We start from the raw sequence: 12,287 nt of genomic DNA on the forward strand, positions 1-12,287 counted from the left end.
CTTAATAGAGTCATTTGGGAAAAAGAGTCACAGATGTGTTTTCATGCTACATGAATTCTGATCATGGGATGCTGGGAGTGGGTGACCTCGCAGACCGAAAAGGGTTACAAGATGCTTGTCACTGTTCACGTCACATCCTACCTGCCTAAACAGCGATGACCAGCATGACACACGAAGAGAGCCAATGAAGGAAAGGTCTCCCCCACCAGAAGGAAAGGGATGGGAATGGTTATCCAAAACTATCCCATTTTACCCATCGCGTACATTTTGTCTCTACCATAGAACATGTCCTTCATAAATACACTGAACAAATTGAATTAGTTACAGAAATAGGAAAGCGTGAGTTGTGTGTCTACTTATAGATTTAATTTCACACAGTTTCTTAACAACGGTCAGAAAATATAAACTTAAAGTGGTCTAACTGTATTTTCTTCCGGGGAGTGGTAAACAAACCCATGCCTGAAGTTAAACTTGGTCTCTAACAGGGCTCAGTTGAAAGTTTCTAACTAAAGGGTGTGTCTGTTTGTTTTTAAAAAATAGTTGTCTGTTGTTCTTGATACAAAATTCTACACTATCTTCAATAAATAAATAATAAAGTGTTTCTTAAAAGTATGAAATGTAAACTTTGTTGCCCTTTCTAACACACACACTATTAAAAATTGCTTGGAATATGACAGGGCTCTTATGGGAAATTACGACACTATGCATTCTGTTCCCAGCGAAGTGGAGAGTCAGCCACTATGTTGACGCTACCCTTTATAAAGCACTTCTACGACCCTAGTTAAATTCTAAAAACCTACAGTCAAAGAGAACACCATCTAACACAGGAAAGCTAGACTCCAGTACCAAGAGAACATGCAAAGAACATTTCATGACCACGACACACTGGGACTAGGAGGACATTCACATGCGAACAAAATACAACCCACGCTCTTCATTAGCAAATCAAGTTATTATCTAGTTAACCAGCCTATCTCCTGGCATTGAAGGGGAAAAAAAATCAAAGAACTCAAACCAAACAGTTTGGCACATGGTCATACGCTCCCGACTCTGGCAACAAGCACATGTATTTCCATTACTGAGAGATTGGTTGTGTATGGGAGAAGAGGGGAGAGAGTCTTAAGTCTTCGTGGGAGAGGAGGGGAGAGAGTCTTAGGTCTTCCTCTCTTGATCTGTGAGGCTTGGATGCTCCTTGAGCTTCTCCCCCCACCACATAACAGAGTTCCTTCACCTTCTTCCACCCCACTTGCGGATTGTCACTTTTCTTCCTCGCGTCTCGGGGACGTCTTTCTTGGGAACACAGCAAAGACAGCTGCTGGAATTCCCCATGACAACCAGGATCCAGCACACTCCCGCAAAAATAGGCTCAGAGCTGGTCAGCAGCAATTACTCTTCTCATGAAACACCATAGAACCTCCAAGCCGAAGAGAACTTTCCAACTGGGCTGGCAACCAGGACCCAGTGGCATCGTAAAGAAGCCTTTCAGATGACCTGCGGTGATCTAATCCAGCAGAGTCGAACTTTGTAGATAACACGCCTCCTTAGCCATCTTCCAAACGTGCTGGAAATCAAAACGGAATCACCTGATAGTAGCTAGTGATAGTTTTCATTGACATCGATCAATAAAAGACCTGGAGGGGACTGGAATGGCTCTAACAATGCACCTGCTAGAATTGTCCATGGACCAGCTTTTCAAAGAACTAGCACGCTGTCTGATCAGGAGACCATCTCCCCGAGTGATCGTATTCAGGGCAGCATTTCAAACAAGGTCCCAGCAGGGAAACGAGACTCTGGGGCAGCCACAGGACCTTCATAATAATTTCTAAACACACAAAGGACCAGGCGTTATAGATCAATGGGCCTATTCAGGGACCAGTGGAGATAAGAAATAGGAGCGTTACAGGAGTTCTCCAAAAATACAGACATTGCATTTATAAATCTATTGTACAGTAACCAGACCCACGCCTCAGGCCCAGGGATGGGCCCAACTCCCAACCGTATCTAGCCAGGGCTCTGGGATTTCAAAGCTCCTAGAAGCCACGATGAGACCAGCAGTGAGGACAAAGGAAGACGTTTTGTTTTTGTTTCATAAAATGGGAAATTGTTTGGGGGATGGGGAAAGATTGTCGAGAATTATTCCTAGAAGTTTTGAGGGGCCTGTCTTCACTGTCCCTTTGCCCTGTGGCTGAATGTCAAATGGTGGTTTTAGGGAAGCCACACCATTTCCAGATTGCACCTGCTGCCGCGGGCTGGAAGTCGGCCAAGCACCATGCCGGGCCCACTCCCTAGGGCTCATCAAACAACTGTAGGTCCAAGCGGACCACAATCTCTCCTGTGGGAACTTCGTGCAGCAGGAGACACTTTGTAACTGGGCCCTTGGAACCCTGGTCCTTCTTGATGTCAGCCACACGGATCTCTGTCCGACCCAAAAAATCTGCAAGGAGAAAAAAACACTGCTCAAAGAGAGAATTCCTTTATGTCAAGGCACGGATTTAGCATATTAGGAATTTCTCAGTGAACCGACACACTTTCCCTTCTTCCAAAAGAGAAGTAGGTCTGTTTACAGTAATCCATGAACTACGATGACAGAGCATAATTTTTAAATGGGGTACAAGGAAAAGAAAGAAAAAAAGGACACCAGGGTGGGGACAAAGTTGAGCCTAGAAGTAGGTAAAAACGGAGACTATGCCTTTCCCCACACCTGGGGACCCCCAAAGGGCTATAAGCTTCCCAGGAGGTAATGCAACATGGGACATCCTATCAGCAGGACAAAGATTGGAAAGTAGTATCTCCCTGGCTTCAGAAGACACATTCGTGATGTCACATCCTTTTCAGAAAAGTCAAGGATGGTGAGCGAGGGCTGGTCCTTCCTGTGCCCCCTGCATGAGCCAGAGAGCAAATGGGAGGTGTGGGAGAGGAGGCTGCAGGCTGGGCGCTCTCAGCATCACTTTTCATCAAATACTGAGCATCAGTAGGAGAGCAGATGTGAATATATTTGAATATGTTTTAAATGCTAGGCAATTACAGGATGGTGTTAAATGGGCCTCCAGACCATAATTCCTTCATTTATTCATTGAGGAATTCTTTATTGGAATATACTATGTATGCGCCTGTACTGGAAACAGCCTTCTTTCACGGTCCCATTTAAAATGTGGGAATCCCAGATGTCTGGGTGACTCAGTCGGTTAAGTGTCTGCCTTCGGCTCAGGTCATGATCCCAGGGTCTGGGGATCGAGCTCCACATTGGGCTTCCTTCTCAGTGGGGAACCTGCTTCTCCCTTCCCCTCTGCCCCTCCCCCTCACTTGTGCTCCCCCCACCCAAATGAATACATTAAAAAAAATCTTTAAAAAATAAAATAAAATGTGGGCATTGGGGGTGCCTGGCTGGCTGAGTTGAAAGAGCGTGCGACTCTTGATCTTGGAATCATGAGTTCGAGCCCCCTGTTGGGTAGAGAGATTGCTAAAAATAAAAAAATAAGCTTTAAATTTTTTTTTAAAAGACGTTGGATTTTTTTTTCCCCTGGGGGACAGATACAGCTTTATTTTGTCCCTATGCTCATTTCATTGAAATAATCTCCAATGTAAGAACAACACTAGGATTTTCAATTTATGCCCTAGTGGAATGAACACTGTGTCGTGATACTTCACTATTTAAAACAACCGTAACAACATCCAGTCTCAAACCTTCACTTACCAGAATAAAAACTGACAGTGAAACACAGTAGGAGCCCAGACGTGAGAGATGGTGATTCCAACCCTTTGATTAACCAGACATGTCACCCAAAGGGCACCAGCTGATTCCTACCACACCTGTTGCGGGCTGACGTTCTTCTGGCTCAACTAACTACTTTTATCCATTTGTCACTGTGGCTTTTGGAGAAGAACTCAAGGTCTGGGCTGAGACTCTGGGGGATAACCTTTGTTGTAGTCTCTTGCTTTGGAGAAACATGGGACCATGGTCTTTCTCTAGGGTGGCTGGACCACTCTGGACCACGCACGCTTCGTCCACCTTCTCTGAGATGCCACAGCATCAGTGAAGACCCTTTTCTAGAAGAGGCTGAGTCTTCTCTTATGCCAACCTCATCTCTCTGGAGGGAAGCCAAAAAAACTCTGCGCACCAAGTTCCCAGCTAGAAAGCAATTTACCCACAAAAGCTGAGTGACAGGGAAGGAAGAAGGACTCCGAAGGGGGCCATTCTCTACTCACCGTCTGGAGAGAACTGGTCCCTCTCAAACACGGTGATACACAGGACTTCCTGCTCCAGGTCTTTGATGAAGAACTGGCAGTTGGAATTCCACTTGGGATTCAGAGTGTCCTGGATGGTCTTGGTGATGTGACACTGGGAGCCCATGGTCACCTCACAGTACGGGTTACTCTTTCCTAGAGTGGACAGAGTCTGCTGGACTCACACCTGGCTGCAGACTCTCCTGGGCGTGGCAGGGCAGCATCCTCGCCACGGTGGGCAGCAGCTTCCCTCCATGCCCCTCATTTTTATCCCCTCCCATTGCCACATGTGATAAATGCCATAAAATGGAGAATCTGAGGCCGCCTGGGAGGCTCAGTCGGTAAAGCATCTGCCTTCAGCTCAGGTCATGATCCCCAGGTCCTGGGATCAAGCCCCGTGTCGGGCTCCTCACTCAGTGGGGTGTCTGTCTGCTTCTCCCTCTGCCTCCCCCGCCCCACTCACTCTCTCACTCTCTCTCTCAAATAAAATAAATATCTTTTTTAATTTGAAAAAAAAATTTTTTAATCTTTAAAAAGATTCTTTTAATCTTTTTTTTAATTTTTAAAATTTTTAAATTTTTTTTTAAAATCTGGGCGAAAACTCCCACCACTCAGCGTCACACTTAAACCATGATACTTAAATATTTATAACACTTAAATCATTAGATTAACGGACTTTAAATCTAGGCCTTTCCAGTCTCCTTGCTAGAAGCTTAGGTTGCATCACACCCATGGTGAAATGGCAACCGCTCAGATCTCTCTGAAAAGCAGAACGGTGGGAAGGATTAAATTAAGAAAAAAAGGAAAACCACCCTAGGTTTTCAACAAGTGTTAGAAAGACCAGTTCCGGAAGGAAATTTAGGGTCATGGAAATAGCTCGTTTGACACTACGCCGGCTGGGGGGCTTACAGGAAAGGCTTCCACCACCACCCCGTGCTGGAGGGACTTCGGGGTCCTTACCGTGTGACCGACAGGGCTTCAGCTCAATGCCTTCAACAACATTCACCATCAACCTTCCGATACCTGTTGCCCTTTGGGAGCGGACTGTGACGGCAGGAAGAAGAAGGTGAGACGACTTCACGGAGACACGCTTCCCACCCCCTGTTTTCGCCAGATCGGCTTCATGTAGCTGCCTCCCCCCCATCTTCCCCTTACAGGCCGGCTTCCTGGCTCTTGGAATTTACGGTCCGCCCTCATCCTGCACCCCACCCTCCCTCTCCCCGACTTCCATCCCTTCTCAGGCCCCCCATCCCTGCTCCGGGCCCATCTTTCCAGCTCCGAGGACTCCCTGGGCCCAACCTTCAGTGCCCCAGCTTGGCAGGACACGCGGGCCCTGCCGCTGAGCGATGCATACCCAGGTACGCCTTCTCCCGTTTCTTTTTCTCAGTCTCTATATAGAGTTCTGAAGCAGCTTTGATTTTCTGCACCCAGGCCGTCCTTGGGAAGAAAAAAGACAGAAAGGTGCCAAACAGAACTCAGGAAAACCTTCCGGGGCTGTTCGAACTGAATCTCCAGGATCCTATCTGCTTTGTTCCTTTGCGCTTAACGACAAAGGATGGAAAAGAAAGTTCAGTTTTGTGTCAAACGGTGCTAATAATTATTCCTACCTTAATGAGGAAGGGATGAGTAACATTTTTATTGATGTACTTGAGACCTGCCTTGGCCTTGGTGTCCTGGGAAGAGAGGTGCTGTCCCGGAGATGTTGGCATGCACCTCCCCCTCCCTTATTGAAAAGCATCCCGGGGGGCGCCTGGGTGGCTCAGTGGGTTAAAGCCTCTGCCTTCGGCTCAGGTCATTGTCCCAGAGTCCTGGGATCGAGCCCTGCATCGGGCTCTCTGCTCAGCAGGGAGCCTGCTTCGTCCTCTCTCTCTGCCTGCTTCTCTGCCTACTTGTGATCTCTATCAAATAAATAAATAAAATCTTAAAAAGAAAAGAAAAGAAAAGAAAAGAAAAGCATCCCACATTTGCCCACCCGAAGATGGCCAGAAGAGTCTCTCTCACGAAACCATCCAAAGGAAGGACAAAACTGTTTCCCAGAGAGGGAAGCACTTTACATGGAAAAGCAAACACACTCTGGGAGAAGCACTTTGGCATAACGCTTTCTCCTTCATTTTTCAAAGACCCATCTGCACGATAACTTTGGCCAATTTTCTTGCTTGGCACAAATGTTCTTTGGAATGTTGTTGGGCTTGTATCAAGTTCACCCTTCAGAAAAGATCTATTTCATTTGGCTCTAGAGCTGAGTCTTGAATACGCGATTGAAGCAAAATAGCCCCGTGCTCTGGGATCCAGAACATCTGCCCAAGGGAGCCAGCTGAGGTCAGGGCTGATCCCCACATCGCCTTCCTCTTGGCTTCTGGCAGCTGGGAAACCTTGGGAAATGTGAACTCAGAGAATGATGAAAATGTCTTTTAAAGAAATTCGCAAGCAAAATTAGTTTCAATTTGTTTTATTTTTGAAAAAATCCACGCCACGTGTTAAACTTTTGAGAGGCTCTAGAGACAAGTACTAAGATCTTCCTCCAACCCCTCCAGACAGCAGTTACTACAACTCAAGAAATGTTGGGACCTGCTGATTAATTAAATGTCCTACGTGCATCCTGCCCCTGGTGGGGCCCTGGGCGCCCAGGACCTGGGAGATAGCAGGTCTTACCTTTCATTTATGCTTTCGGCTCGGAGGGTGTAGACGCGGTCAATGTGGGAGATGTGGAAAATGGGCTCATCTCCAGAAGGGTCCGTGGGCAATTTCACTAGAACCTCATTCAGGAAAATAGGCTGAAAAGCAATACACAGGCATTATACAACCAGACTGGGACTCTGTTTCAGTGAACGATGAGCGCATGTGAGCTTACGTGCACGTGTTCCAGTAAATTAAACCGTGTTGTGTGTGCGTGCACGCGTGTGCGCGTGTTCCAGTCAACTCTACTGGAATGATTTTGTATTAATATCAACCTCATGTATTACAAACCATACGTAGGCATTTTTGCCTCCTCCATTTTGCAGGGGTTTTTTAGGTCCTTCAGAAGAAGGCTTGACCGGTCTGTTTTGGCCTCAGCAAATTCTAATCAGCAAACAGTCTCCCTAACTTAACCGCCAGCCAATTCCCTCCAAAGATTTTCTTACAAAGTTGCTAGTGAAGATCACCATAGATACGTTGTTCTTTTCCCCACAATCAGTCTAACTGCCATTTCAGAGAAAATTCTCCTGTAAAAACACCCCCCATGCAGACAAATTTAGGAAAACGGTTCCCTGTGACACAAAGACACAGAAAGACAGCTATGTACATCAGAGCAGACCTAGTAAACAGCAGAGGGACATTCTCCACACACTGACTGTTTGGATTGGCTTTTGCTGGAAAGGGTGAGGGGCACAGATGTTCGTTCCAAGCTACCCAGAGAGGTTTGGAGGTGGGGCTGGGAATGACCTTGAGACCTGCCAGCCCAGGGTGTGCCTTCACCTAGGGACCCACGGTGGTGGCCACTTGGAAGCTAATAGATATTTCATCGATCGAGTTGAACATCGTTCCTCTTCTGTAAGTGCTGGACCTGCATTGCCTCGGTCACCCTAAATCCTGGCTCACCCCTTTGCCTTCGCCTCCATGCCGCAGCCCTCAAACCCTGCTAAGACTCTGAGGCCTTTCGGGAACTTTCTACTGCCCCAAGCGGCAGCCCCGATGTTGCAACTGGGACTCGAACTTACAGTTTTGTACATTTTATACAGCAGGTGAGATTTGGGACTGAAGACCTTGTCGGAACCAGAAGACCCCAGGGGTTTTATGATCTGGGTCAGCAGGAGGAAGTCGTTGAAGAGGAAGCCGTACAGCTCCTTGTTGCTCTTGGCCTTGTAGAGCTTCCCGCTGTGCAGAAACTTGCGTGGTCCCAAGCAGTTGGTCACTGAATTGAACACAAGTTGCTGAGAAGGGAGAAACAAAACCCAAAGAAGATACGATGAAGCGAGGCCTCCTTTTTTTTTTTTTTTTTTTTTTAGTTTTTGTTTTTTCTGAGTCTGAAAGCCCGGACCCTGTCAGCATCTGAGGCTGGGCCCAGCTGGCTTGTGTCTGAGGTTCAAGTCCAGGACTGACTTGAAGAGGTCAGGCAGTGCCCTTTTTTTTTTTTTTTTTAATTTATTTATTTGACAGAGAGAGATCACAAGTAGGCAGAGAGGCAGGCAGAGAGAGAGAGAGGGAAGCAGGCTCCCTGCTGAGCAGAGAGCCCGATGCGGGGCTCCAACCCAGGACTCTGAGATCATGACCTGCGCTGAAGGCAGAGGCTTTAACCCACTGAGCCATTCAGGCACCCCAGGCAGTGCCTTTCAGAGCCAAGGAGTCAACATGAGTCAAAGACCCAGTTCTGTGGATTCCAAGGGTCCAGATGAGCCTTGAGTATAATTCCTACTGCTTTCTCCCAAGGGATCTACTAGGGTCTTGGGGTGATTGGGGCCCCTCTCCCTCTTACTGATTGGGAAATGGGAAGCAGGAAGAAAGTTCTGGGGCCTCTCCCGCCTCGATAAGTATGGGCTGTGTCCCAGTCGAGGGCATGAACCTGCTCCAGGGATGACCCCACACAGGCTCCCACAGTCCCTGAGCTTCTGGAAAGCAGCAACTGCTCTGTATGATTCTAGAGGACACCTCCTACTTTCCCAGGTGTGGCTAGAGTCCAGGCCCCAGCACGTGGGTGACTGTAAAACTCGGGGGTGCTGAGGGACGCCTCAAAGCCAAGCAGAGCGGACACAGCGTCGGTGTGCGTTAAATCTCGACCTACTCCCTTATCCTGAAAATGGGAAGGGGACACCCTTTTCCTGCTGCTTCCTGAATCTCAGTGTTGGCTCCAAGGGCTGCGGAAAGCCGGCTCTATCATCCCACTGGGCTCTACCATCTCCTGTGAGCAGTTTCGCAAGGGGCAGAGGGAGACTGAGGCAGAAAAATGAGCCCATAAAGACCCCCTTTCTTGGTAGCCAGAGGAGAGACTGAGGGAGGGAAAGGCCACAGCTGTCCCAGGCAGTGATATGATCCCGGCAAGTGTCAGACCCTCATGGCGCCCCCCTGCCCACATGCGGGTCCAAGGGGGATACTCCCCCAGCAGCCTTCAAGGCCCATACTCCCCGGAGCTACAAACCCTGTAGACCTTCCCAAGGAGGGTACTTGTGCAGTGGAGACAGGGTTCACACCATGTGTCCCCCAAAGATGTTGGTGGCCCCCCATCCCCTTCCATCGTGGGGCAAAAAATCAGCAGCACCTTTGTGACTAGAGACCTATAGACATAAGGAAGAGTGGCCACCCCACTCCACTCTTGGGCCCAAGGAGGGAGGAGGGTCTCTGAGAGAGCCCAGAAGACTGAAGGTGACACCCCCATGGGAGCCTTTAGACGGTGTCCTTTCCCCTTTGGCACTCTGAACAGGTGTCTGGAGGTCCCTTTTGCTGGCCAAAGGAGAGTTCAAGCCATGTGGGGACAGATCCAGAGAAGGCAGCCCAGTCACACGAAAAGGACATCGTTCGTTCATCCTCCTCCAAGAGCGGGGCTGTCACGGGGCCAGGCTAACACTGCATATAAGTGAATGGGGAATGGCCTTGACGTTTCTCCATCTGAGGCCAATAATGCCCAAGATAGTGTGTATTCGAAACTTAATCACAGGGACGAGTCCGGATCTGGGCCAGGAGACAGAAGCCGCCTGACAGCACCCTCGAGACTCGGGGAAGGACCCCTTTCCAGAGAGCACATGGCCACGTCCTGCTGCCCCGTTCAGAAAGCTGTTGAGGTATGCCGCCTGCAGACCGAGTTACACTCCTCTGTGCTTGCTTCCCTGGCTTCCACTTGCCATAACACCTTCTCATCTATGGCCCTACAGATGCCCGGCTGCCGACGTGCCCTCCCCTGGGAGGCCCGCCCGTTCGATCCCTTCCTGGACAGATATCTTCATCCTTCAACACACAGCCATGTGTCTCCGTCCCCGATGCTTCCCTGAATCCCCACCGTGCCCTGGTGACTGTCCCTTCCTCCCCACCCTTTGTTCCCACAGCACCCTCATTCTGCCTTCCCAATCCTATTTTTTGGTGAACCTGGGCTAGCTCCCCTCCCCCACCTCCTCCAAAACTGTAGAATGGGGGGAAGGCCGAGGTCACATCTTACTGATTCTCATTGTCCTGGGTGTTTAGTACTGAGCCATGGCCCTCCAGCAGGTGTTCCAGAAAGGTTCATTGGATGGACCAATGGAGGAAAGCACAAGTGAGCCAACCGACCAGTGAATGCCCCTGGATTGCGTATCAACACAGAATTCCAGAATGCATTTCCACGAGGCTGTTCCCACAGCTCTGTTTATCGCACACCTAACGCTGGTGGGGCAGGTGAGGAGCCCGTGGTGACTTCCTCGGCGAGTGACTGCCTTCAAAGTACTGGGAGAAGGAAGAAGCCACGGGGAGAGGGGACAAGGGGGACACATTCTGGCTGGGCATTTTAGTAAACCCTGGTGAACAGCGCGTGCATGTGCGTGTGTATGTGTTTGCGCCATGTGGTGGCAGAGAGGGAAAACAGAACCAATGAAACTGAAGGAAGCGTAAGTGACAAGAAAAGAATTAAATACAAGAGACACTTTCTGTTTCTGGCAGTAAGGGGGACTACATGCTCTGTCACATCCAGTGAAAACTTTCAGAACTGAGTAAAAGATAAGAATGCACTTTTTAAATGCAAGCAAATTGATAAAAAAAAAAAAAAGATATAAAAAGTCAATGTGTGGAGGACCAAAACAGAATGAAAATGTGTACCCCAGAAGATAAGCAAACCCCAACGCTGGCTTCAGCCCTGAGAATCTCTCTTGAATCTGGTGACCTTGAGCTTCCACGTCAAAGGTCAGGGAGAGTGCGGGAGCGCAGCGATGTATGGAGGGCCCACGTGAGCGGAGGGATCTAACGGGAGACGGCCACAAAAAACTCACTCCCGGAGGAAGAGTCACAAGTAAACTCAAGCACAGAAGGGGGGGGGGGGGGGGGGGGGGGCGAGGAGACTTGCTTGTTTCTGACCTTGGACTAAGTGGAATGAAAAAAGCAAAACAAAAACCCTGAGAATTTGCAACCACAAGGCAGCCCTCGCCCAAGTCCACAAAGACCATTCACACAGCAGTGTGACCCCCAAGCCCCTCTACATTTAATTTGGGGTCGCAGCGCTGGTAGCAGCCCTCTCGGGAGGAAGGCAACGCCAGACCGCAGAGGTCCCGCGGACACAGCTCCAAGGGACGCGGCCCCCCCGCGCGGACAGAAAAGCGCGCATGCGCAGTGACAGAGGAGCGTCTCCGGAGCTGTGGGTAATAGGAGCGACCTGATTGGGAATATGGGGGGATGTGTTGAAAGTGTGTTAGCAAATGGATGAAAAGCGGGGCCACCTGTGCAAGAGCAAGACATAGGAACGGAACCTCGGAAAACGGAAACGAAAACGGAAATAAAGAAGTCAGTGGACTGGTGGAGGACGGATAAGAGGCCTGGGGAGAGAGAAGGCGCACGCGGTGGCCAGGAGGGGACAGCGCACGATCCTGCCAGCCCTCCTCCTCCAGGCTGGCTGCCGGGGCTCGGCTGGGGTTGGGGGGCGGCAGGGGGGGCTACCTCAGACAGGCCTTCACACTGCACATGAGCTTGGATCCACTCCAGCCGGTCCGAGTTCTCCTTCTCCCGCACCCCTTCGTTCACCTGCGAGCACAGCTCTTCCGCTTTCTCCAGGGCGTGCTTCAAGTGGCTGTGGTCAGGATGGTTTTCGGGGGTGTTTTCCAGGATCTACGGAGGACACAAACAGCGGCCTCAGGCGGGTGCAGGTGGGCCCAGCAGAGGCAGGGCGCGGCACCCACCTTTCCAGATGGGTGCCCACCTGGGGAGCTGCCGCTCTGAGCGCCCAGCTGCAGCCAAGACAGGAGCAAGACAGCCCCCCCGGTTGTTGGCAGGGTCCCCGGGGGAGGCAGGGGAATGCCACATTATTTAGAGTCGGGGTTTGAGGATGGCAGTGGCTGCAGCCCGGGTTACAATGCGCCCTCAGGGATTTTCCCCTAGGAAATGGCTCTTTTCCTAGGTCCGCTGGAGCTGCAGGC

The 12,287-nt window shown here is 49.8% G+C and overlaps 1 protein-coding gene across 5 annotated transcripts in view; it reads right to left on the reverse strand.

The window, feature by feature from the left end:
* Window positions 1-1,118: 1,118 nt before the first annotated feature.
* ITSN1 (intersectin 1) overlaps window positions 1,119-12,287 on the reverse strand; it is a 218,185-nt gene continuing 207,016 nt past the window's right edge. The window contains exons 31-37 of one of the 5 annotated variants that reach the window (XM_047720598.1): window positions 11,812-11,979; window positions 7,923-8,135; window positions 6,877-6,998; window positions 5,579-5,661; window positions 5,185-5,268; window positions 4,207-4,380; window positions 1,119-2,434 (exon numbers count right to left, since the gene is read on the reverse strand). In XM_047720598.1, coding sequence (XP_047576554.1) covers window positions 2,286-2,434; window positions 4,207-4,380; window positions 5,185-5,268; window positions 5,579-5,661; window positions 6,877-6,998; window positions 7,923-8,135; window positions 11,812-11,979 — 993 coding nt within the window. In that variant the 3' untranslated portion in view covers window positions 1,119-2,285. Of the gene's footprint in view, window positions 2,435-4,206; window positions 4,381-5,184; window positions 5,269-5,578; window positions 5,662-6,876; window positions 6,999-7,922; window positions 8,136-11,811; window positions 11,980-12,287 lie in introns of those variants that run through there. The other 4 variants (XM_047720608.1, XM_047720589.1, XM_047720582.1 and 1 more) reach the window with 4 other exon arrangements.

The sequence above is a fragment of the Lutra lutra genome, chromosome 1, assembly GCF_902655055.1.
Source record: "Lutra lutra chromosome 1, mLutLut1.2, whole genome shotgun sequence".
In the NCBI taxonomy this organism is placed as follows: Eukaryota; Metazoa; Chordata; class Mammalia; order Carnivora; family Mustelidae; genus Lutra; species Lutra lutra.